This window comes from Jatropha curcas, chromosome 8 (genome assembly GCF_041381405.1).
Source record: "Jatropha curcas cultivar XTBG-Jc1 chromosome 8, XTBG_Jcur_1.0, whole genome shotgun sequence".
Lineage (NCBI taxonomy): Eukaryota > Viridiplantae > Streptophyta > Magnoliopsida > Malpighiales > Euphorbiaceae > Jatropha > Jatropha curcas.
This window is the reverse complement of record NC_143158.1, coordinates 24,476,972-24,503,454: the sequence shown is the minus strand read 5'-3', so window position 1 is coordinate 24,503,454 and position 26,483 is coordinate 24,476,972. Positions and strand designations below refer to the sequence as shown.

Below are 26,483 nucleotides of genomic sequence, written 5' to 3'. Positions count from 1 at the left end.
TTCATGACTTTGCGTCACGGCACATGTTTAATGCATACGGTCAGAAAGAATGGGTTCATGCGGGCCATTGCTAGTGCCCACTCCACTGCCTGCCAAAATTGGATTCGTCGCAGAAATTCATTTTCGCTTCAGAAAGCAAAATCAAATACTCTTTTCAAGTAATAAGTACTGCCTTTGTTTTTATACACAGAGAGAGTGTGTCTTTTGGAGCTTTAATTGACTGAAGGAAAAACACCATTTCTCTATCATTTGGAGAGGGTGAGTGGTTATGGAGTCTCTACTTGTTGGATCCTTCTCTGTACCTGCTTCGCTCACTTCTGGTAGGAGTTTCTGTTGCATTTTTATAGAAGAGTATTTGTTATTGAACTTATTATGGCATTTTCTTTTTGTTTATTTGGAATTTGTAGTTGTGAAAATCAAACATGCGTCTCTAACCCATTTGGCTTTGTTTAAATTCTACTATCAGTTTTTTCATTTATTTATTGAATAACAGGTGGAAGTTGCAGCGGGAGTAACAATTACAGAGTGGGTCATTCTCGAAGTATGTTCTAGTCCTCTATATGTTACTTCAATTTTCCTTTTTTTTTTGGGTTAAATAATTATGAAAACAATTGTCAAATTTATTGTAAAAGAAAAGAGAAGAAGAAGAATCAATTTCTACACCTTACTTGCATATACTCATGTTGTTTATGATAATTGATGGTATTAACAGTTGCTAGTATTGAATTTAAAATTTTGGTGTCTCATTGAAAAAATGATCATCTTTTATGATTGTATTGAAAAAAATGAAATTGTCATCACAAGAAAATCAACAATTTGTCATCAATTAACCCTTTCTATGAGAATGGTAATGGGGTGAGATGAGTTGGGAGACTAAAATATGCGTCAGAAACAATCCAAGGTTGGGCTTACCTGTTTAAATGTACTATTGTTAAATGAAACATGCATAATATTAAAATTTAGTTTCTATTAATTGGTGTTTGAAAAAAAAAAAAAAGAGTAATGTTGATTTATCAGTATAATGTTGATTTTACCATTCCAAACGTAAACAAGGTTTCACATGCTACATGTTTAAAGTCATTCCCTATCCTATGCCTTCAGAAGGCAAAAGCTTAATGGTTAGGAGACCAATTGTCATCTCTATATCTTTGGTTGCATATATAGTTGTTGGGACTTGTGTGTCAAGTCCATGGGATCCTAATTAGTCTTGGAGCGGATGGTTTTATTTATTTATTTTTAGTTAGGAGCTGTTTGCAATTTTAATTTATACTATCAATATATTTGTGGTCTGTATCTCTAGTTTTGTGCATGCAGAGAAAGTTTGCAAGTGTGGTATAATTTGAGGATGGAAAGAAATATTGGATGCATTAGATTGGATTTGTAACCAGGACTCCATGGTTGATTTTATTATTTTGTTTTTGCAAAGAGGCATTTGGTCAAACTGCCCATGAATCTAGTGTTCGCTGTTGTATGATTTTGTTAGTTCTTGCATCAGAGATGTTGAATGTGAGAGGTATGGCAATCACAAAAATTAAGGTGGAGTTTTTGATAGAAAATTTGTGAAAAAGCCAATGAGCATGAGTAATGGGAGTTGTGAAGAATTTGGGAAAAAGCATTCAGTAGAACTTGATTAGCTCTTTACTTGCATCAATTTTTATTTGACGAAAGAGAATTTATATATTTAAGAATACAGGAAGGATATATATTAGATCATCTAAATACCTTCAATATATTGACTATGTAGTTGATGAGTAGAGAGTGATGATGCTAAAGCAGAAGGGGAGGATCAAGTTCTGTTGGTCTTAATCTCACTCATGCTTTCTTGTAATATTTTGGCAACTGGATTGGAAGGACTCTGAAGGTGGAGGGTGTGATGATAATCATCTTGGAGAATGAAAGATCAAAAGGTTGAGTAACAAGTCTGATAGTGCTTTTGCAATTTCTAATCATAGCAGGATTTTGTTGCATCATGAAAGTAATTCTGGCTAGTAAGTCATTGGAATGACCATATTTAGTATCAATGTAGGAAGATGCAAAAGGTGTATAAGAGTTGTGAGAAAGCTAGTATTACTAATGGCATAATTGTTGCTAAAGGATGATATTGAGATTTTTGATGAACTTGCAAAATGTTAAGGTAATCTTTCATTCAAAAAATTTTTGATTCTAGATTCTACTTGCTCCTTTTATATTTTTCAAGTAGAGAATAATTTGATATATACAGAACATGTGATGGCATGGAGCATCTGGTACATTAGTCTATGATACAAAATTGAAGTTGAAGGGATTGGTGAGGTGAAGATTAAAATGCAGGATAGTATTGTAAAAAATTTTGATTATGCGATGAATAACTTAGAAGGAGTCTAATAGTTTAACGTTTCTTTTAAGAAGTGGATTGTTCAAATGCCTCACCTTGTTCATGACTAGGTTTCTGATTTATGAATTTTTACCTTCTTACTTTGATGTAATAGCATGCATCATCATTGTTGTTATTCTGATTGCTTGGTAACAGGTTCTGTAGCAGCATTTGGAGATTCAAGGTGCAGAACATGTAACATCTTACAAAGATACTATGTTCCGAAATTTCAGCGCCATCGCGTGAAGCATTATCTTAGACATAGCTTGGAAAAGTCTACTGTTTATCAGAAAAATGATTCCAGTTTCTTGGTGCATGCTGCCTCTGGACAGCCTTTTGAACCTCAGCCAGAAGCTTATAACCCTAAGAGTGCATCAAAATCTGTTCTCAATGCAATAGATGCTTTCTACAGATTTTCGCGTCCTCACACTGTTATAGGCACAGTTACGTTCAAGTCTAATGATGCGAACCTAACAAATTTTAATCCATTGTGTTTTATTACTGGCTTTCTAATGCTTCTCATCTAATTAATTGTGACTGTTATTTGTTTGGTGTCTTTTCTTGCTATCTTTCTGTGAACAGGCTCTGAGCATTTTATCAGTTTCTCTCCTTGCTGTTGAGAAACTCTCAGATCTTTCTCCACTATTTTTTACAGGTGTTTTGGAGGTGATGATGAAAATTACACTAGTCAAATGTAAAAAGCCTGTTGAAATATCTATCAACTATAGTTCTTATCATTTATTATTTTTATATTTCAGGCTGTGGCTGCTGCCCTTATGATGAATATATACATTGTTGGTTTAAATCAGTTGTCTGACATAGAAATAGACAAGGTAGCTTTACTTATTAAGGTTCATTTGCCTCCTTCAGACTTTAATGGCTTTCAACTAGTTCCTGGTACAGCAGACATTTTGCTGTGAAGATCTTTTATTTGATGTTTTCAACTTTAGATCACTTAATGGGCATTTTATTATAATTTAGTCTAGATACCTTTTCCATTTTTTTTTTCCAATGTTTTTCTTGTTACTCTGGTATCAGTCAGTAGGAATGATTAAGGGAGCGTTTGGATCAGCTGTTTCAGGCAGCTGATAGTTGATTGGGACGCAGCAGCTGGACTAGAGGCGTTTGGTAAGGATTCTAATCAGCAGCCCATAGCTGATAGAACTCTCAATCTGCTGCTGATTCTATCAGCTGGCTTAGGAGCATTTTACCAACCGCTACTGATATTTTATATAAATAGACTAAAATAACCTCTAGCTAATATTGTAACTTATCATATTGTTCACCGATTTCTTTAATGTTAATTTTTCGCTTGCTGATTGAGAACAAAAGAAAAAGAAATTGGTTTGTGGATGGAGAACAAAAGAAGATCGCAGTGTATAAGTTTTCTTGTATTATCAGTTTTTTTTTTTTTTTTTTTTTTTTTTGATTGTTCTATTGATTGACATAAGTTAATGTGTTTTATTATGATTTTTCTTTTTTATTAAGCAATGAATTTTTTCTAGTTTTCCTTTATTGATCATTCAAAGTGCTGCTTTTATTTTACTTGATCTTTATAACTTGAATTTTTGCTTGTGTCTTCAATTACGTGATCTTTTTTAGACTAGCAAAGATGTAAACTGAAATAAACCTGTTTCTCTCGCATCAAATAAGCATGTTCATCAGCAGGAATTTGCACCCATCTCATTTCCTATCAGATAGATAGCTAACAGAGTGAATAAAACTTGCGTATGGTCCAAAAACAGTGATTGATTGCTGAGTTGTAGTGAACAAGATAAGGAGTTCAGTTTCTGGCCCTCATTCATGTTTGAAATATTTGGACGTATCAAAACATTGTATCCTCTGCCTTTTTAGATGTTTAATGATAAGTCTTGCCTAAGCAAGTACAATGAAGTTCTTTCCTTTTGATGCATGATTTCCTTTTTTTTATTTGACCAACCCATCCTCTCTTTCATTTTATTACTTTTTCGGAGCGTTTTACTTCATTTATTTGTTGCAAATCTCTTGACCTTTTGGTCCGAAAAGGAAAAAGAACTGCTATTGATTAGGCATCAAGTGTCCCATTTTCATGATGAATAGATGATGAATCATGCTTTCAATTTGTTAAATGGTGACATTTGTCTAGTTTTATTACCTCAAACGAAATTTATTTTTATGTCCACTAAACCTACAATCATATGGTCTCTTCTCTTTTATTACAGGATGCATCTAAGATCAAACATACAAATAGCATTTTATTTTGTTTTCCTTCTTGCGGATATAGTTTTTGATTAATTTAAAATATCTATTGAAGATAGCATGAATTTGACCTTATTTTTTTTGGTAAATCGGAAACTTTTAAAGAGAGAGGTTCCAAAGATTGGAACTGTAGACCTCTTCCTGCTGTGTTAGGCGTCTGGAATTCTAATACTTGACTACTGGTTGATTATAGCCTGAAATATTTTTCACACAAATCTTTTGAAGTCCCAATTGACAAAGTATGCTTGTTCTGTTTGTCAATGCAGTGGCATAGTTGTTCAGCCTTTTAAGTTATTGAAGTCCTTGTTGATGGAAACATACTGGCACCTGTCAATTAGTTTTCTTTTTTTGGTAATTTTACATATGCATTTTAGGAATAATTATAATTGATTGGCTTTTCTGTGTAGCGAAGACTGCTGATTTCTTAATTAATTTTGTTTTCTTTGCTTTTCTTCTTTTCTGATTTCTTATTATTTGGTCAAAGATACTTAACATTTTATAATTTTGTAATTAAGATACTTGAAAATAGCTATTTTATTGATATATTTTTTTCTTTATTATTAATTGATTATTTTTATTTTTCTTACTTCTTTTTTCAACAAAAATATATTTAAATTTATTTTGCATGTGAATTTGAATTTGAGTTTATTTAAAAATGTATCCTTTTTAGTCATTTTACATAGTAACAACAACTGAGTACACTTTTACCAAACTCTTGTTATTTATTTGCAATCAGCTATCCGCAACCATTATCAGCTGTGTGAAACTGCTGAACTAAACAGGCCCTAAGAAGATGCGATTCTGCTGTTTGGTCAGCTCTGTCTTTGCCACATTATGTTGAAATACTACATGACTGTCCCTTTCAAGTTTCTGTTCCTTAGTTAGCTGGCATTATATTCAAAAAATTCATAAATAAATGAATATGCTTATTTGGATTTTAGAATGACTGATGAATTCGGCATGTATCGCTGCAGGTTAACAAGCCATATCTTCCATTGGCATCTGGAGAGTACTCTACGGGAACTGGTGTCTTGATTGTCACATCTTTCTGGATAATGGTATCTGCATCTATAACCTTTTTTTGGCAGCTTAAGTGGCACATATGCAGTGGCATACAATTCTAGTTTCATTTGCTGCACAGATAAGACATTCTTGTTTTTCATCTGCATATGCTGTCTAGTTCACCAGTACATGAGTGAATGTAATGCTAGTTAGAGTGGTTACATTCATATGCTGTCTGGTTCACCAGTAAATGAGTGAATGTCTTACAATTCTAGTTTGAGTGTTTACATTAAAAAATGGTAAGCTGCATGGTATACAAATTTCTTTTTTGCATTAACGGTATCTTTGTGAAATTTTAAGGCATAGTTATGAAATACATTCATATAAAATACATACATAATTATATAATCATTGACAAATACATTTATTGCCTCAAACATTCTTATCTCACTTAAGAAGTGGAGAGTAGTCCCACGTTAGATGGTTGAGAGATGGGAAAGATTCTCATTTTTCTGGAAACAGAGTTATAATACAAACTGCACTAAAAGCTTAAGCTATTAGTTGGATGGGCCAGTATACTAAATGAGGCCACAGAAGCAGAACCAAAGCCAGTTACTTAGTATACAGTTTGAGAACTTTTTATTAGAACTTCCTTCTGCCTTGTGCCAAATCATGTTTGAGCAAAATTTTAAATATCTTGAATGCGTGCAACTAGTTTATTTCTTTTTTCTTTTTGACTTGCTACGTAACAATAAACTGGGTAACAAAACTTAGCAGGTATTAGAAGATGATTTTCAGATCTTTTGATGTCTAATGTTTATTTCAGAGAAATGTATGGATTAATATTCATTTAAGGTTAGAGTAGCCTTTGCAGAAGGGTGAAAGCCAGAAAATTAAAATTATGAACTTTATTTTGTTTTCCAATTATGACACTCTTTTCAATTCTGGTATCCAGTCAAAGAACTTTAACAACCAATGCAATTATAGCCTCCTCTCTCTCTCCCCATGGATGCATACACACACACACAATGTTACTCCGACTCTTCTATGTGCCATGCCATGCCTGTGTCGACACAACATGACAATGGATACGACACAGAATATGTGACCAACACTCCTCCATGGAGTTGCACACGCAGCCTAGTGAGAGACGAACTGAAGAGAGGACATGAAAAGAGAAGTAGAAACAGAGCTGAAGATAAAAGAAGAAAATACGGAGCCAGCTGTTGCCATAATAAATAAGATATTAATCTTTTTATTGAGCGACAAAAAATTATAATTATATGTTCTAAAAAAAATTAAATATCAGTTTGACAGTCTATTGATATTTTCTATGGACTATGGTCATAAATTTATTGGTCATCCAGTCAGCAATTTAGTGGGGATTTATATGGAATCATAATGTAGGCTGTCATTGCAGCAGTTATTCGAGTGTGTACACCATTGCAAAATGGAAAATAATTTTCCGAAAATGAATAATCAGAACTTTAAAATTGTTTTTGGTCATTAACCCATTAAAAAAAATTGCACTACTATGAAAGTTATTCAATTGGTAGGGAATTCTTTATACCCAATTTACAATGTTCAATTAATTTATCTGGATTGTATGACTTTGTAAGAGAATACTAATATTTCCCCTTCTTTACAGAGTTTTTGGCTTGGATGGGTTGTGGGTTCATGGCCCTTGTTTTGGGCGCTTTTTGTCAGCTTCGTTCTTGGAACGGCATATTCAATCAATGTAAGTTTAATTACAAAATGGATTTAGCTCAAATTCTTGAGCAGTTCCTGAAAGCATTAAGGAACTGCATTACAATCATAGAAATAAATGATTGCCATCATGCATAGAAAGCAATCATAATTAAATCCTCGACCCATGAATGCAGTCTTGTTAGTTAATCTCTAGGAGAACTATGTTGGTTGGTTTCTTCTTTTTGCTGCCTTTTCCAGTTTTTTATTCCTGATTCCCAATGCTCCAGCTGCCTTCACCTTTTATTCCCTAGTCCAATCTAGTCCCTGAAAAATTGTGCTATGTGAAATTTTAGCTTGATTTTACTTTGTACCTAGGAATTGATATGTCAAAGGGAGCATATTTCGTCCTTTTGAGACCTTTAAAAGAGGTGACTGAATTTTGGCTTTCTTTTTATTCAAAATTGTTGTAAATGTTTTGGCTTGTACCATATTTCTGAATATTTTTGGTGCTGATGAGGTCACATCTTTAATTTCCATTTGTTATCTATGGGTTGTGGCTCAATTGGCAACGCAGGCTGAATATGTGGGAAGAACTCTTGGATTTGATCCCCACTAAACACACCTGCAGGGAGGGGCAAAGAGCCTTAACTGTGACTAAGCCCTGAGCCGGATTTAGTCGGTCCTTGGTAATAGGGCCTGGATATCAGTGATTTACACCAAAAAAAAAAAAAAAAAAATTCCATTTGTTTGTTGGTGCTCAGTGAAGTTTATTGATAATAATGAATAAAAATATTGGATTCAATATATTTATCCATATCCTTCATTATTTATTTGTTTAATGCATTTTGCAATTTTTAGAAAATATGTGAGTAGGAGGAAGCTATGGCCATTATGTCATGGCCCTGAGATTCCCTTTCATTGCCCTTAGCTATGATTGCAACAACAATCTAAATCTGTGGAGTGGAGCTGAGATTTAAGTGTTCGGATCATGTGGAAAGCTACAACCTACAACCAAGAATATGGGCAAAAAGCCTGATACCTGCGATTGATCTTTTAAAAGCCATGAAAGGAAATTTAGTGGTAGTTTCATTTTTTTATCAACTTCACCTCAATATGAAAAATTTGAGGACTGTGAATGGCTGGTTTCAAAGAATGGACTATGCATTTAAGAAATAGCTGAAATTGAGATTGCAATTGGAAAAAGAAAAGGAGGACAAGAAAAGCAAAGAAGAAACTATGTAAAACTGCATCAAATTGGAGTTCCTAGGAAACATTTTGTAGGTATCCTAGGGGGGTAGTTTCCATCTATGATCATTGAACTTATCATTAAATTTTAATGTTAACTCTTTGCATAAGCAAAACTACTCAACTTTGGTATTGGTTTAATAAGGTCACTATTACTAAAGTTTTATAGAGATTCAACCAAAAATTTCATTTGATGACCAAGTATACGTTGTATAGGAATTGTGTAGCTTATAGAACTTTAGAAAACTTTTACTCGGTTACATTAAAAATATGGTAGCTATTTTATCAAATCTAGCAATAGTAACCTGATGTAACAAAGATCAAAATTGAATGATCTTATTGATATAAATTGAAGTTTAATGTTTAAGTTGATGTCAAGAAATTGTAGATCTTTTGAGGCAACTTCCCTCCATATGGTTCTAGGTCTACCTCTTCTTCTTTTAGCACCTTTTACCATCAATGTATTGTATTTATGAACTAGAGCGCATGAGGGTCTGGATAGGACACAACCAAATCATCTCAAACATCCTTTTATTTTATCAGCTATTTGTGCTACTTCCACTTTTTGTCTGATTTGGTCATTTTTAATCTTGTCTAATCTTGTGTAACCGCACATCCATTTTAACATCATCATTTCTGCAACATTCATCTTGTAAACGTCTTGGACATCAGGACCCAATATTCACTCCAAGATAATATTGTAGACCTCACCACTGTTCTATAGAACTTGTCTTTTACTTTGTTGGATATCTTCCTATCACATAGCATCCCTGTAGCACCCTCTATTTCATCAATCAAATTTTAATTCCATGGGTTACATTTTCATCTATCTTGTTTCCCTTTTAAAATACAAAGCCTAAATATTTACATTGACTGCACCTAGGCACAATAATACCATCCAATCTTACTGCATCTTCATTCTTCTTATTGGATCCAAACTCATAGTGTAAGTAATCTATCTTATTTTTGCTTAACCTAAGACCTTCGCTCTCAAGACTGCTACTCTATAATTTTAACTTTTGGCTTACTCCCTCGCTGGTTTTATCAGTTAAGACAATATCATGAGTGAATAGCATGTACCATGGAACTTGATCTTATATACTATTGGTTAGTTTATCTGTAACTAGGGTAAACAAGCATTAACTTAAGGCAAATCTCTAATGTAGTCCTACAATTATGGAGGACTCCTTTGTATCTCCTTCCACTGTTCTTAACACTTGTGACTACATACAGATCTTTAATGGTATTTATATATTTGACATGAAGTTAGTTTTCTCCAAAACTTACCAAACTGCTTTTCTCTACATTCTGTTATATTTATTCTCTGGGTCAGTGAATATCATATATAGATCCTTATTCCTTTCCCTACAGATTTCCATAAATCCTCTTAGCAAAAATATAGTCTCTGTTGTAGATCTACTAAGCATAAAGCCAAATTAGTTCTCCCACGTCTTTGTAATGTCTTCGAGTCTATGCTCTATCACTTTTTTCTAAAGCTTCATCGTATGTCTCAAAGTTTAATATCACAGTAGTTCACACAACTTTGAATTTCCCACTTGTTCTTATATATAGGAATCAAAGTGCTCTTTTCTCCACTCATTTGGCATCATTCTTCCTTTTAATATAATATTGAATAACTTTGTTAACTAAGTAGGTCCTACTTCCCCAAGACTCTCCAAGGCTTTATAGAGATGCCATCTAGGCCACATGCTTTTCCAACCTTCATATTTTTAAGGTCCCTGAACTTCAGTAAGCTTAATCCTATGGGTGAAGTTATGATTTTTGTCTCATAGAGTTATTACAGTCTGTAAGTTATCCTTATGGCTTGTGTTGAACAGTTGGTAAAATAGCATCTTTATCTCTCCTTTATCTCACTATCTCCTGTTAGAACTTGTTGGATATTGTTTTTGGTAAACTTAATTTGATTCAAGCCGTTACCCCTTTTCTATCTCAACCGTGCTAGCTTTTACATTTCCTTCTCCCCCTTTTGTGTTTCTAGATTTAGTACAACTCTCGCTTTCTAGCTTCTCTGTGTGTTCTTCAAAAGCTTCCTTGTATGCTGCTTCTTATACCAATCTCATTTTGTTTTCATGGGTGTTTGTACCTGCGCATTCAACAATCATCATTCATGTGGTTGATGTCCTAACTCTTTAAATACACCAACTCTTTGCTTGCTACTTTCTTAATACAACATGTCGTTTCCTTCTAGGGACATTTGCATTCGCTTCTAAGTTGTAGATATCCTCCAACAACTTGCCCTTAAAAGCTATTTGGTTGTGCTTTTTAATGTTCACAATGAAATTCTTGGTTGCATGAAATTCTTCTCCTTTTGCTCACCACTTTTACTCTTTATGTCTGATACCGCTAGCCTATGTTAGGTGGTTGAAGCCTCTCTTGGTATAACATTGTAGTCCTTACATATGGCTTTTTCCTTCTTTGTTGTAAGCATGAAGTTTGTTTGGCTCTAATTACCCGCACTCTTAAAGGTGATCAAATAATACTCCTTTTTGGAGCAGGTGTTAGCTAAGACTATATCATAAGCTAAGGCAAATTCTACAATAGTCTGCCCCTCTTCACTCCTTTTGTCCTAGCCATATCCCCTTTATATTGGATAAAAAAAAGTCGCATTCTCTACCTACATATCCATTCAAATCTCTTCCAATTTGTTATGATTTGCTGCTGTAATTAGCTGCTGAGATTAGGAGCTATAATTAGCAGATCATTAGCAGATTATTTGGGATCCTAGATTATCATTAGCAAATTATTTGGGATCCTTGATTAGTTACCTATATTGTACATATGTAGTACTATTTATATCCCCAATTCTTGAGGGAAAAATTAAGTTAATATTTCCTCTCATTCTTCTTCTTCACATGGTATCAGAGCCAACAAAGGGCCTGAATACATTCCTCTTCTTCTCTCTTTCTCTCTTCTAAGGGATTTCCAATTACCCTATTATTCTCTCTCTTCTATAGTCATAACCACACGCCATTGACAGATTCTACCACCTTCCTTTTCACTGTTCTGCTACTGAATATGGCTGAATCAGGTCTAATCAAGTCTCTTCTTCCTAATTCTACTGGTATTACTACTGTAAAACTTCAAGGCAGTAGCAATTACATTTCTTGGTTCAATTCTATTGAGCTATGGTTCTTAGGTCAAGGATATGATGATCATCTTATTAAGAATGCTACTGATATCGTTGCAACCGATAGGACGGCATGGATTAAAATTGATGCTCAGTTGTGTAGCCTATTATGGCATACTCTTGATCCCAAATTACTTCCTCTTTTTCAGTCCTGTAAAACCTGTTGTAAGGTCTGGACAAAAGCCAAAACATTGTATACCAATGATATACAACGAATTTACAATGTTGTCTCTAATATTGTCCATTTGCAGCAAAATCAAATGGATATGGCTAGTTACATTGGGCAAGTTGAGACATTGAAAGATGAGTTTGTTTCCATTATGCCTTTCACAGAGAATATTGCTGAACAAGAAAAACAAAGAGACAAGTTTTTTTATGGTCTTGGCTCTAATCGGCCTTCGACCCGATCTTAGCTTTATTCGAGATCCAATTTTTGACTGGTTCCATTGTTCCTACCTTAGAAGATATCTCTGCTCAACTTCTTCGTATTTCCACCACTCTAGATGCACCTCCTAACATTGAAGCTCTGCTTTTGCCATCCAGAATAGTAATCAAAAATGGAAAGGTAATAGGTATAAGGTTCACTGCACTTATTGTGATAAACCAGGACATACTTGTGAAACCTGTTGGAAATTACATGGTAAATCGTCTCAGAATCAATCTGCTGGTACTGGACGACTTGCAGCTCATATGGTTCAGAGTAATGGTGCTAGAATTCTTCCTTTGCCTGGTACATCAAGCAACTGCATCACTCTGACAGGATCAGAATATGAAGAATATGCCCAATTCCAGGCAGCCAAACAACAAGCTCAACAACAGTCACCTAGTCTACAGCACTCTAGCATTTCAGTTGCTTGTTTGTCTCAGTCCTCAACTGGTACTCCTTGGATACTTGATTCCGGCGCTTCCGATCACATTTCTGGTAATGAAACATTGTTCTCTACTCTCATTCCTACTCTAGACTCATCCACAGTCACCTTAGCTAATGGTTCAGAAACTAAAGTTAAAGGCATTAGGACAGTTCAACTTATTCCATCAGTAACTTTACAATCTGTCTTATACACCCCTGTCTGTCCTTATAATTTAATTTCCATTAGCAAAATCACCGAACAACTTGATTGCATTGTCTTTTTCATAGCTAACTATGATGTTGTGCAGGATCGGCGTACGGGGAAGACGATTGGAATAGGATATAAGTCATATCCCCTCGGAAAGCCACTATTACATTAGCTTCTACTGCTTCCGTTGAACTTCTACACAATCGTTTTGGTCATCCTAGTCTTCTTAAACATAAACATTTAGTTCCTAGCTTATCTTCATTAAGTGTTTTGGAATGTGAATCTTGTCAACTTGGAAAACAATCTCGTGTTTCATTTCCTAAGATTGTCAATAATAAAGCTTTGGCTATGTTTGATATTGTTCATTCAGACATTTGGGGTCCTAGTCGTGTTAGTACAATTCTGGGATTTAATTATTTTGTTACTTTTATTGATGACTATTCTCGTTGTACATGGGTGTTTCTAATGAAAAGTCGTTCTGAACTATTCTCTATCTTTCAAAAATTCTGTGCTGAAATTCGAACTCAATTTGGTGTTTCCATAAAAACATTACGCAGTGATAATGCTTGGGAATATTTTTCTCAGCAATTTAATGAGTTTATGTCTTCTCAGGGTATTCTCCATCAATCTTCTTGTGCTTATACACCCCAACAGAATGGAATTGCTGAAAGAAAGAATCGCCATCTTATTGAAACAGCACGAACATTACTTCTTCATCAAGTCCCACTTCATTTCTGGGGGGATGCAGTACTTACTGCTTGTTTTCTTATTAACAGGATGCTTTCTTCTGTTTTACAGAATCAAAGCCCTCATTCTGTTTTGTTCCCCGAACAGGACCCCTTTCATCTGTCACTTCGTGTTTTTGGGAGTACTTGTTTTGTTCATGATCATACCCTTGGCAGGGACAAGCTTCAACCAAAGTTCATTAAGTGCATTTTCTTAGGATATCCTCGTCTTCAGAAAGGGTACAAGTGTTATGACCCAATCTCTTCCAAGTTCTTTATCCCCGCTGATGTTCCTTTCTTTGAAACTACCCCTTATTTTTCTAAACAGCCAGAGCTTGAACAATCTGTTTCCACTGTTCTCCCCTTCCCTATTCTTCCTCCTCAAGCTACATCTCGTCCTCTTCAGATCTATTCTCGTCGTCCTACTACTAACCCTGTTTTGAATGCAGATATACAGCCTAGTGACTCATCTCCTATTCCGATCTCATCTCCTGCACCGGTCGTGCCAAACACAGAGGCAGAAAATGCTCCCATTGCCCTTCACAAAAGTATTCGCTCCACTCGTAATTCTCATCCTATTTACAATTTTTTGAGCTATCACCATTTATCTCCTTGATATTATGCCTTTGTCTCCACATTGTCTACTGTTTCTATCCCTAAGAGTGTCAGTGAAGCACTTAACCATCCTGGTTGGTCTACTGCTATGACTGAGGAGATGACTGCTTTGCATAATAATGGTACATGGGAACTTGTTTCTTTGCCTCCTGGGAAGAGCACTGTTGGCTGTCGATGGGATTACACAGTTAAAATTAGACCAGATGGTAAAATTGATAGGTTGAAAGCTAGGCTTGTGGCAAAGGGGTGCACACAGGTTTATGGCCTTGATTATAGTGATACTTTTTCCCCTGTGGCCAAAATAGCCTCTGTTCGTCTTCTTCTTTCTTTGGCAGCTATCTAACAATGGCCTCTTCATCAACTTGACATCAAAAATGCTTTGTTGCATGGGGAATTGACCGAGGAAGAATATATGGAGCAACCTCTTGGTTTTGTTGCTCAGGTGGAGTCTGGTTTGGTATGTCGACTACGTCGATCTCTCTATGGCTTGAAACAATCTCCACGTGCATGGTTTGGAAGATTTAGTGCTGTTGTCTAGAAATTTGGCATGCGTCGAAGTGACGTTGATCATTCAGTCTTCTATCGGCATGGAAATCATGGGAAATGTACTTATCTAGTTGTTTATGTTGATGATATTGTCATAACTGGCAATGATCATGAAGGGATTTCTCAACTAAAGCAGCATTTATTCAGCTACTTTCAAACTAAAGATTTGGGAAAGCTAAAATATTTTCTTGGGATTGAGGTAGCACAGTCCAAGATTGGAGTTGCAATCTCACAAAGAAAGTATGATCTTGATATACTAGAAGATACAGGTATGACGGATTGTAAACCTGTGGATACTCCTATGGATCCCAATGTAAAACTTATTCCAGGACAGGGGAAGCCATTTAAAGATCCTGGCAGATATCGAAGGCTTGTTGGAAAATTAAACTATCTTACTATTACACGATCGGATATTTCTTTTACCGTGAGTGTGGTTAGTCAATTTCTTCAATCTCCATGTGATAGTCATTGGGATGCTGTTGTTCGCATTCTGAGATATATCAAAGGAACTCCTGGGCAAGGTCTGTTATATGAGAACAAGGGTCATTCACAAGTGGTTGGCTATTCAGATGCAGATTGGGCAGGTTCTCCCTTTGACAGACGGTCCACTTCTGGTTATTGTATCATGATTGATATCATGGAAAAGTAAAAGCTCGATGTTGTGGCTAGGTCAAGCGCAGAAGCAGAGTATCGAGCCATGGCCTTAGCCACTTGTGAACTTGTTTGGCTCCAGCACCTTCTTCAAGAATTGAAGTGTGGAGAAATAAAACAGATGACATTGATATGTGACAATCAAGTAGCACTCCATATTGCCTCAAATCCAATGTTTCATGAAAGAACGAAACATATTGAGATCGATTGTCATTTCATCAGACAAAAGATTGAGTCAGGATGCATATCTACTTCCTTTGTCAGTTCGAACGATCAATTGGCAGATATACTGACCAAATCTTTACGAGGACCGCGAATTGAATACATTTGTGGCAAGCTAGGAACATACAACATGTATGCTCCAGCTTGAGGGGGAGTGTTATGATTTGCTGCTGTAATTAGCTGTAATTAGCTGCTGAGATTAGGAGCTATAATTAGCAGATCATTAGCAGATTATTTGGGATCCTAGATTATCATTAGCAGATTATTTGGGATCCTTGATTAGTTACCCATATTGTATATATGTAGTACTATTTATATCCCCAATTCTTGAGGGAATAATTAAGTCAATATTTCCTCTCATTCTTCTTCTTCACACAATTTGCTCATTTGGGATCCCTCACACTATCACATCCGAATCTTTCTAGAACTTAGTTTGAATTTCCTCATCTAATCCCACTTGAGGAACATAATCACTAATGACGTTTATTGCCTCCTTTACCGCGCTATTTTAAGGAGGTAATCTTATATCCAATTCTCTTCACATCTACAATTTTATTGTTGACTTGGTTCTACAATGATTCCTCCTTCATTGCTATTGTTATCAACACAACAGTACCACAACTTGTAATGTGTGCTACCAATCTCTTTGGCCTTCTCTCCTTTCTACTTAGTCTCTTGCAAATTGTTGAATCAAGGATAGGTTTTGGAGAAAATTTCTCTATAATCACTGTACTATTATGATCAACTATACTGAATCCTTTATCCTCCTTTATGCTACTTTATCCTATTAAAGTCCTATTAAATAAATTTTCTTAGACAGATAGCGGGAATCGAACTCGCGTCTTCTCCTTGGCAAAGAGAAATTTTACCATTCGACTATATCCGTATTTTTAAGGATTTTTATTTTCTTTTTTTTTTATTATATTAATATTTTTTTATTTTAATTTTTTTATTTTAATATTAATATTTCTTATAATTTTATATTTTATTATTTATATATATATATATTTTTATTTTATATATTATTTTTATTATTTATATATATTATTATTTGGAATTTCGAAGTCTATTCTCTTCCGAATTCTATATAATCTAATTATTATATCTAATTCTAATTATATAATCTAATTATTATTGTTATGATTGTTATGATTAGCTGTTGTTAGCTGTCATTAGTTGTACTTAGCTGTGTTATGATTAGCTGCTGTAGCTGTGTTATGATTAGATGCTGTAGCTGTGTTTTGATTAGATGCTGTGGCTGTGTTATGATTAGCTGTTGTAGCTGTGTTATGATTAGCTGTTGTTGCTGTGTTATGATTAGCTGTTATTAGCTGTAATTAGCTGTCATAAATTGTACATATGTAGTACTATTTATATCCCCAATTCTGGAGGGAATATTAGAGTGAATTTTCCTCTCATTCTTCTTCTTTTTCACATGGTATCAGAGCCAAAGAAGGGCTGATTTCTGCTTCTTCACTTTCTGCCTCTGTATTTTCTGCATTCTCTGCACTTTCTGCTTCTATATTTTCTGCATTTCTCTGCACTTTCTGCCCCTGCACTTTCTGCTTCTATATTTTCTGCATTTCCTGCACTTTCTGCCTCTGTATTTTCTGCCTCTGCGCCCTCTGCAAAGGGCCTGAATACATTCTCTCTTCTATAGTCATAGCCACTATCCCAGGCCTGCCCTTCTCCGACAACCTTCCTCTTCACTGTTCTGCTACTGAATATGGCTGAATCAGGTCTAATCAAGTCTCTTCTTCCTAATTCTACTGGTATTACTACTGTAAAACTTCAAGGCAGTAGCAATTACATTTCTTGGTTCAATTCTATTGAGCTATGGTTCTTAGGCCAAGGATATGATGATCATCTTATGAAGAATGCTATTGATATCGTTGCAACCGATAGGACAGCATGGATTCGAATTGATGCTCAGTTGTGTAGCCTATTATGGCATACTCTTGATCCCAAATTACTTCCTCTTTTTCAGTCCTGTAAAACCTGTTGTAAGGTCTGGACAAAAGCCAAAACATTGTATACCAATGATATACAACGAATTTATAATGTTGTCTCTAATATTGTCCATTTGCAGCAAAATCAAATGGATATGGCTAGTTATATTGGGCAAGTTGAGACATTGAAAGATGAGTTTGTTTCCATTATGCCTTTCACAGAGAATATTGCTGAACAAGAAAAACAAAGAGACAAATTTTTTATGGTCTTGGCTCTAATCGGCCTTCGACCCGATCTTAGCTCTGTTCGAGATCAAATTTTGACTGGTTCCTTTGTTCCTACCTTAGAAGATATCTCTGCTCGACTTCTTCGTATTTCCACCACTCCAGCTGCACCTCCTAACATTGAAGCTTCTGCTTTTGCCATCCAGAATAGTAATCAAAGATGGAAAGGTAATAGGTATAAGGTTCACTGCACTTATTGTGATAAACCAGGACATACTCGTGAAACCTGTTGGAAATTACATGGTAAACCGTCTCAGAATCAATCGGCTGGTACTGGACGACCTGCAGCTTATATGGTTCAGAGTAATGGAGCTGGAATTCTTCCTTTGCCTGGTACATCAAGCAAATGCATCACTCTGACAGGATCAGAATATGCCCAATTCCAAGCAGCCAAACAACAAGCTCAACAACAGTCATCTAGTCTACAGCACTCTAGCACTTCAATTGCTTGTTTGTCTCAGTCCTCAACCGGTACTCCTTGGATACTTGATTCCGGTGCTTCCGATCACATTTCTGGTAATGAAACATTGTTCTCTACTCTCATTCCTACTCTAGACTCATCCACAGTCACCTTAGCTAATGGTTCCGAAACTACAGTTAAAGGCATTGGGACCGTTCAGCTTATTCCATCAATAACTTTACAATCTGTCTTATACACCCCTGACTGTCCTTATAATTTAATTTCTGTTAGCAAAATCATCGAACAGCTTAATTGCATTGTCATTTTCATAGCTAACTATGGTGTTGTGCAGGATCGGCGTACGGGGAAGACGATTGGAATAGGATATAAGTCACATGGCTTGTATTACATATCCCCTCTGAAAGCCACTATTACATTAGCTTCTACTGCTTCCGCTGAGCTTCTACACAATCGTTTTGGTCATCCTAGTCTTCTTAAACTTAAACATTTAGTTCCTAGCTTATCTTCATTAAGTGTTTTGGAATGTGAATCTTGTCAACTTGGAAAACAATCTCGTGTTTCATTTCCTAAGATTGTCAATAATAAAGCTTTGGCTATGTTTGATATTGTTCATTCAGACATTTGGGGTCCTAGTCGTGTTAGTACAATTCTGGGATTTAATTATTTTGTTACCTTTATTGATGACTATTCTCGTTGTACATGGGTGTTTTTAATGAAAAGTCGTTCTGAACTATTCTCTATCTTTCAAAAATTCTGTGCTGAAATTCGAACTCAATTTGGTGTTTTCATAAAAACATTACGTAGTGATAATGCTCGGGAATATTTTTCTCAGCAATTTAATGAGTTTATGTCTTCTCAGGGTATTCTCCATCAATCTTCTTGTGCTTATACACCCCAACAGAATGGAATTGCCGAAAGAAAGAATCGTCATCTTATTGAAACAGCACGAACATTACTTCTTCATAATCAAGTCCCACTTCATTTCTGGGGAGATGCAGTACTTACTGCTTGTTTTCTTATTAACAGGATGCCTTCTTCTGTTTTACAGAGTCAAAGCCCTCATTCTGTTTTGTTTCCCAAGCAGGACCCCTTTCATCTGCCACTTCGTGTTTTTGGGAGTACTTGTTTTGTTCACGATCATACCCCTAGCAGGGACAAGCTTCAACCAAAGTCCATTAAGTGCATTTTCTTAGGATATCCTCGTTTTCAGAAAGGGTACAAGTGTTATGACCCAATCTCTTCCAAGTTCTTTATCTCCGCTGACGTTTCTTTCTTTGAAACTACCCCTTATTTTTCTAAACAGCCGGAGCTTGAACAATCTGTTTCCAATGTTCTCCCCTTTACTATTCTTCCTCCTTCAGCTCCATCTCGCCCTCTTCAGGTCTATTCTCGTCGTCCTACTACTAACCCTGTTTTGAATGCAGATATACAGCCTAGTGACTCATCTCCTATTCCGATTTCATCTCCTGCACCGATCGTGCCAAACACAGAGGCAGACAATGCTCCCATTGCCCTTCGCAAAGGTATTCGCTCCACTCGTAATTCTCATCCTATTTACAATTTTTTGAGCTATCACCGTTTATCTCCTTCATATTATGCCTTTATCTCTACATTGTCTACTGTTTCTATCCCTAAGAGTGTCAGTGAAGCACTTAACCATCCTGGTTGGTCTGCTGCTATGACTGAGGAGATGACTGCTTTGCATAATAATGGTACATGGGAACTTGTTTCTTTGCCTCCTGGGAAGAGCACTGTTGGCTGTCGATGGGTTTACACGGTTAAAATTGGACCAGATGGTAAAATTGATAGGTTAAAAGCTAGGCTTGTGGCAAAGGGGTACACACAAGTTTATGGCCTTGATTATAGTGATACTTTTTCCCCTGTGGCCAAAATAGCCTTTGTTCGTCTTCTTCTTTCTTTGGCAGCTATCTATCAATGGCCCCTTCATCAACTTGACATCAAAAATGCTTTCTTGGATGGGGAATTGACCGAGGAAGTATATATGGAGCAACCTCATGGTTTTGCTGCTCAGGGGGAGTCTGGTTTGGTATGTCGACTACGTCGATCTCTCTATGGCTTGAAACAATCTCCACGTGCATGGTTTGGAAGATTTAGTTCTGTTGTCCAGAAATTTGGCATGCGTCGAAGTGACGTTGATCATTCAGTCTTCTATCGACATGGAAATCATGGGAAATGTACTTATCTAGTTGTTTATGTTGATGATATTGTCATAACTGGCAATGATCATGAAGGGATTTCTCAACTAAAGCAGCATTTATTCAACAACTTTCAAACTAAAGATTTTGGAAAGCTAAAATATTTTCTTGGGATTGAGGTAGCACAGTCCAAGATTGGAGTTGCAATCTCACAAAGAAAGTATGCTCTTGATATACTAGAAGAAACAGGTATGATGAATTGCAAACCTGTGGATACTCCTATGGATCCCAATGTAAAACTTATTCCAGGACAAGGGGAGCCATTTAAAGATCCTGGCAGATATCGGAGGCTTGTTGGAAAATTAAACTATCTTACTATTACACGACCGGATATTTCTTTTGCTGTGAGTGTGGTTAGTCAATTTCTTCAGTCTCCATGTGATAGTCATTGGGATGCAGTTGTTCGCATTCTGAGATATATCAAAGGAACTCCTGGGCAAGGTCTGTTATATGAGAACAAGGGTCATTCAGAAGTGGTTGGCTATTCAGATGCAGATTGGGCAGGTTCTCCCTCTGACAGACGGTCTACTTCTGGTTATTGTATCATGATTGGAGGAAATTTGATATCATGGAAAAGTAAAAAGCAGGATGTTGTGGCTAGGTCAAGCGCAGAAGCAGAGTATCGAGCCATGGCATTAGCCACTTGTGAACTTGTTTGGCTCAAGCAACTTCTTCAAGAATTGAAGTGTGGAGAAATAAAACAGATGACACTGATATGTGACAATCAAGCAGCACTCCATATTGCCTCAAATCCAATGTTTCATGAAAGAACGAAACATATTGAGATCGATTGTCATTTCATCAGACAAAAGATCGAGTCAGGATGCATATCTACTTCCTTTGTCAGTTCGAACGATCAATTGGCAGATATACTGACCAAATCTTTACGAGGACCTCGAATTGAATACATTTGTGGCAAGCTAGGAACATACAACATGTATGCTCCAGCTTGAGGGGGAGTGTTATGATTGTTATGATTAGCTGTTGTTAGCTGTCATCAGTTGTACTTAGCTGTGTTATGATTAGCTGCTGTAGCTGTGTTATGATTAGATGCTGTAGCTGTGTTATGATTAGATGCTGTGGCTGTGTTATGATTAGCTGTTGTAGCTGTGTTATGATTAGCTGTTGTTGTTGTGTTATGATTAGCTGTTATTAGCTGTAATTAGCTGTCATAAATTGTACATATGTAGTACTATTTATATCCCCAATTCTGGAGGGAATATTAGAGTGAATTTTCCTCTCATTCTTCTTCTTTTTCACAATTATATCTAATTCTAATTATATAATCTAATTTTATATTATTTATATTATTTATTATTTATATTGTTAATATAATATTTATTAATATTATATTAATAATTTATATTAATTTTAATTTTTTTATTAATTTATTTATATTAATTTATTTATTATTAAATTTATGTATTATTAATTATATTAAATTTATTTATTATTAATTATATTAATTTTCTATTCCATTTTTTTCTATTCAATTTTCTATTAATTTAATTATATTAATTATATGTATATGAATTATATATTAATTATATATGAATTATATATTATATAATTCTATAATATAATAATTAGAATATAATAAATAGTAATAAATAGAATATAAATAGTAATAAATAGAATTAATAAATTCAATTTCTAATTAGAAAAAATTTTGAATTAGAAAATAGAAAATTCTAATTAGAATTCATTTATAATATGATTTGTCTAAGTCACTTCGTTTCTTTTTGTCCAAGTTACTTGTTTTTTTGTCCAAGTTTCTTTTCTTTTTGTCTAACTCACTTCCTTTTTTCTTTGTGAGTTTCGAGAATATCCCCATTCATAGGTTCGAAATCCATATCTATGAATTGAAAGGTCTTTAACTGTGATTTACATTAGTGTATATATACACATAAGCCTACAACTAAATAGGAAATATATAATGGAGGAAAGAAATCAAGAATCCTAAAAATCCTCTAAGTCAACACTCCTCCACAAGTTGGTGCATAGATATTACACATGCCCAACTTGCAAATAAAATTATGAAATTGTCTACTGTTAAGCCCTTTAGTAAGAACATCTGCAAGCTGATTATCCGAGGTAACATGAGTAAGTTTCAAAACACCTTGGATAACTTTTTCTTTTATGAAATTTCGATTAATTTCTATGTGCTTTGCCTGATCATATTGAACTGGAATCTGAGCAATACTAATGGCTGCTTTGTTATCTCAAAACGAGGTTGAATCCTCTCCTTTCGGAGATGCAATTCTTCCATTTTCTTTTATGAAATGTCGATCAATTTTTTTTTTTTTTTTTTTTTTTAAATCAAAATCAAATGAGATTTCTTACTTTTTTTTTTCAATAACAGTTGCCACTATTGAGATGGAAAAGGTCTGCATTTATTGCAGCAATGTGCATCCTAGCTGTTCGAGCAGTGATTGTTCAACTTGCCTTTTTTCTGCATATGCAGGTACTTTTTAAGTCAAACTTTTATAAGATAGATGCTCAAATGTAATGTAGTGCCTGGCATGCATGAGTGGTGAAATTTTTAAGCTTGTTGTCATTATGTTGCCAGTGATGTTTAGGCGCCTAAATATTAACATGCTGATCTTTTCCAGACCCATGTGTACAGAAGAGCTGCTGTCTTTTCCAGGCCTCTAATATTTGCAACTGCTTTCATGAGCTTCTTTTCAGTTGTTATAGCATTATTCAAGGTAAATGGTATTTATGTTTAACTTCAAAATCTCTGGAAATTTAGGAGGAAAATTTTGCACGTAGCTGCCTTCATATTTTATTGCTTTCAACTTAAACTGCATTATGTTATGTGTAGGATATTCCTGATATTGAAGGGGATAAGATATTTGGTATTCAATCCTTTACAGTACGCTTGGGCCAAGAGAGGGTACATTCTGTAAATGAAAACTCCTGTTAACCAATAGTTTTAGTAACATCTTTTTTCTTACCCTAACTTACCATTGCAGGTTTTCTGGATCTGCATTTCTCTGCTTGAAATAGCTTATGGTGTTGCTATTTTAGTTGGCGCAGCATCTTCCTATACCTGGAGCAAGTGTGTCACGGTAATCTATGCTTCTCCTCTGTTTCTTAATCTGTTGTTTACACATTCTGCATGTATTTCATGTTTTTTATGTGCGTACATGTTTTTGGTGTTTGTATTGAAGGTACAGATCTTTTCCCTATTTTAGCTTTAGATATGTTAAGAAAAAAGGGTTAGAATTCAATGCAGCTCAGGGAATTCTGTTTCTGCTGATGGGATAAATAATAAAAGTTCATATAATTATGCAGCATGAATGTATCTTCCTTTTATAGAATGTTATTTTGTAAATCTTAGTTAAACAAGCGGGTGAAATCCTTTTCCTGAGTTTGGATAAAATTACTTCCTGCAAGTGCAAGTTTGGCTTACTGTAACTCTTGACCTTGAAAGTTTTCCCCTTGTTCTGGCTCTTCCTCTCAACTTCAATTTGTAACTTCAAAATCATTAAATTAATAAATCTACTACAATAACACTAACAAATGGCTAAATCTGACGAAGCTTCTCCGAATGTTGACATGGTAACCATGGCATCATTTTCTGATGATAATTTTGATACAAATGGCCCACAACTAAAAAGCACACTCTCTCCTCTCTCTTTCTTCTTTCCAATCTTCCAATCTTGTCTGTCTTCTGCCCTCACACGGGATTAATGTGAGTGTAAGTATTTTAATAATCCAACAACTAATTATAATAAGCTCAGCCTATATTGGTCCATTTCCTAGGAGAAGTCAAATTGATCTATAAGCACACATTAAACACATCACTGTTTACATCAGCTACCTTTTCAGAACTCAATTCAGATGCCAGTCTTGCCCACCTCTGGTTTTTGTCCTAGTTATTCTCCTTTTCTCTCTACTTTCTCTCATAGTCCTATTCACCAGGGCCTGCCTCGTCAAGATCCCAATCAAAACTGCCCTGTCTCGATACCACCAGATGTAATGGTATCAGGTTGGCCTTGGCCATTTGATCCTTATCAGACGGGCCCGACTCTCCATCTTGGTCTGATCCCTTGACACGCTCGAGGAAGGAAAGTATCTAACTGTCCAGTTGTGACATGATAGAGCACAATAAATAGAGGAACATGATGAGAGAGCGAGAGGGGGAGTATCATAGTATTTTTATGATTTGGGCAAATCATTCATTAAAATATGCTGATGTGGTGATTATTTCTGCATTTCGAGTGATGGGTTTGATAATCATGGTAGGAGTTTGCAATGCTTTTGGTAAGTTTGGTGAGTTTAAGTTACAAATTTAAGTTACTGGCAACATTTTGAAATATAGTGATAAGCTCAAAGCTCTAGGTGAAATTAACCTTATGAGTTTTGTTGTTATAACCAGCCGTCCTTTTGTTTTATGAGATATGACTTCTGTTGCAGCCGCAAGTTATCAATTATGTTATTAATGTGCATACTTTTAAAGCTTTTCTAAACCACTCAAGTCCTATATGGTTTATGAACAGCCTTCATTTTAATGTTTCAGAAAATAAGGGGGATTATTTTATTTTTACAAGAGCTGGAATGGGAATGAGGGATCTCTCAAACATTTAAGTAAATATTTTTGTGATGGTATATGTTTGAAGTAGTCATATAGAATGGTGAGATCATTAATTGATTTCAACTCTGGCCTATGTTTTTGTTTCAAACTTGTATTGGGTTTTTTAGGTTGTGGGGCATGCTATCTTGGCTGCAATACTATGGAACCGTGCCAAATCTGTTGATCTCAAGAGCAAAGCTGCAATAACTTCCTGCTATATGTTTATTTGGAAGGTAAGTCAGTCTCTCACTGATGGTAAATATTACAGGAACAATATGTTAATTCAAACCAAATAAATTAATGAATAAATAATATGTTGATAGAATGTACTGAAAAGACAGATTAGTTCCTCTCCCTGTTTGATGGGACTTGATTTAAGAATCCAAATCGTGCTTTCCTTTTGCTCTAGAGCCAAACTGAGTTCAAACATAAATATGTGCACCGTACTTTTTCTAGTACCATTTTGATCATTTTCTTAAACAAACCTTTCTTTTAAGTAAGAAAACAAACCTTTCTTTAATAACTTATTGTCCTGATTTATCAAGAGCCGGACACATAGACCTGATTTAGTCTAGTCCGCATTAGAGATCCTGTAAATGTTCCTGCCTAGCTTAACTGGCATGTTCTGGTAGCCATAGTTATGTGTTAATCATGAATGATTAGCAATAAGTATGTAGTAAGGCTAATCTTTGGTAACCTGTAACGGAGTGTAATGTAATTAAGTACATACCTTAATGCAAGAATAATTTCTGTATTTTTTGTTAATTTTGCAAGTTAATCTGTGATGCTCCTTTCTCATGCAGCTATTTTATGCCGAGTACTTGCTCATACCGCTTGTAAGATAGAATTTGCAGCGGCTTGTCAAACAGCGAAAACGACTATAGATTTATCAAAATCGATTTGTTCAACTGATGCGTTATTGCTCAGTGAAAGTAGAGACTGCTGGTGGCCATGAAAGTTCAACATAGCGTCCATTGATTGTAACAAATTGTGACAGTAGAAAACCATTGGCTAGGAAAACTATCAGAAAGCAATCACCATGATAATGACAATGTTTGTATTATTATTTTTATTTAAAATTAAATGTCTCTTTCAATAAGGGTAAAATAGATTTTTCATTTTAACTATCTCAAGTAGAAATTAAATAAGTCATATTGCTTCAAATTTGCTCTTCTTTATTCATGAGTATTCTGTAATTATCTTCTAGTGATGACTCGTGAATAAAGGTACACCCTCCTTGATCTTGTAAGTTGATTCTCATAAATGAACAAACCTTCAAATTATAAAAAAAGAGAAAATTATAAAAAGAATTTGTAATCTTGTAGGATTCATATTACCAATCAATCAAAAGATATTTACAATTGAGTGTAGTATGATTGATCTTTTTACTTATGTAAAGAGTGGAGATCTGAGTTCAAGTCTTTTTAGACAATAAGAGTTTTCACTAATTTAGCAAGTTAAGATAAGAGCTATCATTGTTGTGTAACTCGTAGTATTTTTATAGCTTATAAAGAAAATCATATGAAATAAAATAGGCATGA

At 35.1% G+C, this 26,483-nt stretch overlaps 1 protein-coding gene across 1 annotated transcript; it reads left to right on the top strand.

Annotated features, from left to right (window-relative positions):
- The first annotated feature begins 68 nt into the window (after positions 1 to 68).
- On the top strand, positions 69 to 26,060 carry HPT1 (homogentisate phytyltransferase 1). The gene is made up of 13 exons (XM_012219736.4): positions 69 to 320; positions 494 to 541; positions 2,510 to 2,796; positions 2,936 to 3,019; positions 3,112 to 3,186; positions 5,566 to 5,649; positions 7,242 to 7,331; positions 22,726 to 22,827; positions 22,976 to 23,071; positions 23,188 to 23,259; positions 23,339 to 23,434; positions 25,071 to 25,175; positions 25,746 to 26,060. The coding sequence occupies exons 1-13, from the start codon at positions 269 to 271 to the stop codon at positions 25,785 to 25,787; spliced, it is 1,233 nt and encodes a 410-aa protein (XP_012075126.1). The 5' UTR covers positions 69 to 268; the 3' UTR covers positions 25,788 to 26,060.
- Positions 26,061 to 26,483: the final 423 nt, after the last annotated feature.

Bases quoted from the DNA above. Each gene is read 5' to 3' on its own strand.
- HPT1 (XM_012219736.4), top strand. From the start codon at position 269: ATGGAGTCTCTACTTGTTGGATCCTTCTCTGTACCTGCTTCGCTCACT. The intron at 542-2,509 runs GTATGTTCTAGT...GCTTGGTAACAG, and splicing joins CAGAGTGGGTCATTCTCGAA to GTTCTGTAGCAGCATTTGGA. The intron at 7,332-22,725 runs GTAAGTTTAATT...TTTCAATAACAG, and splicing joins GAACGGCATATTCAATCAAT to TTGCCACTATTGAGATGGAA.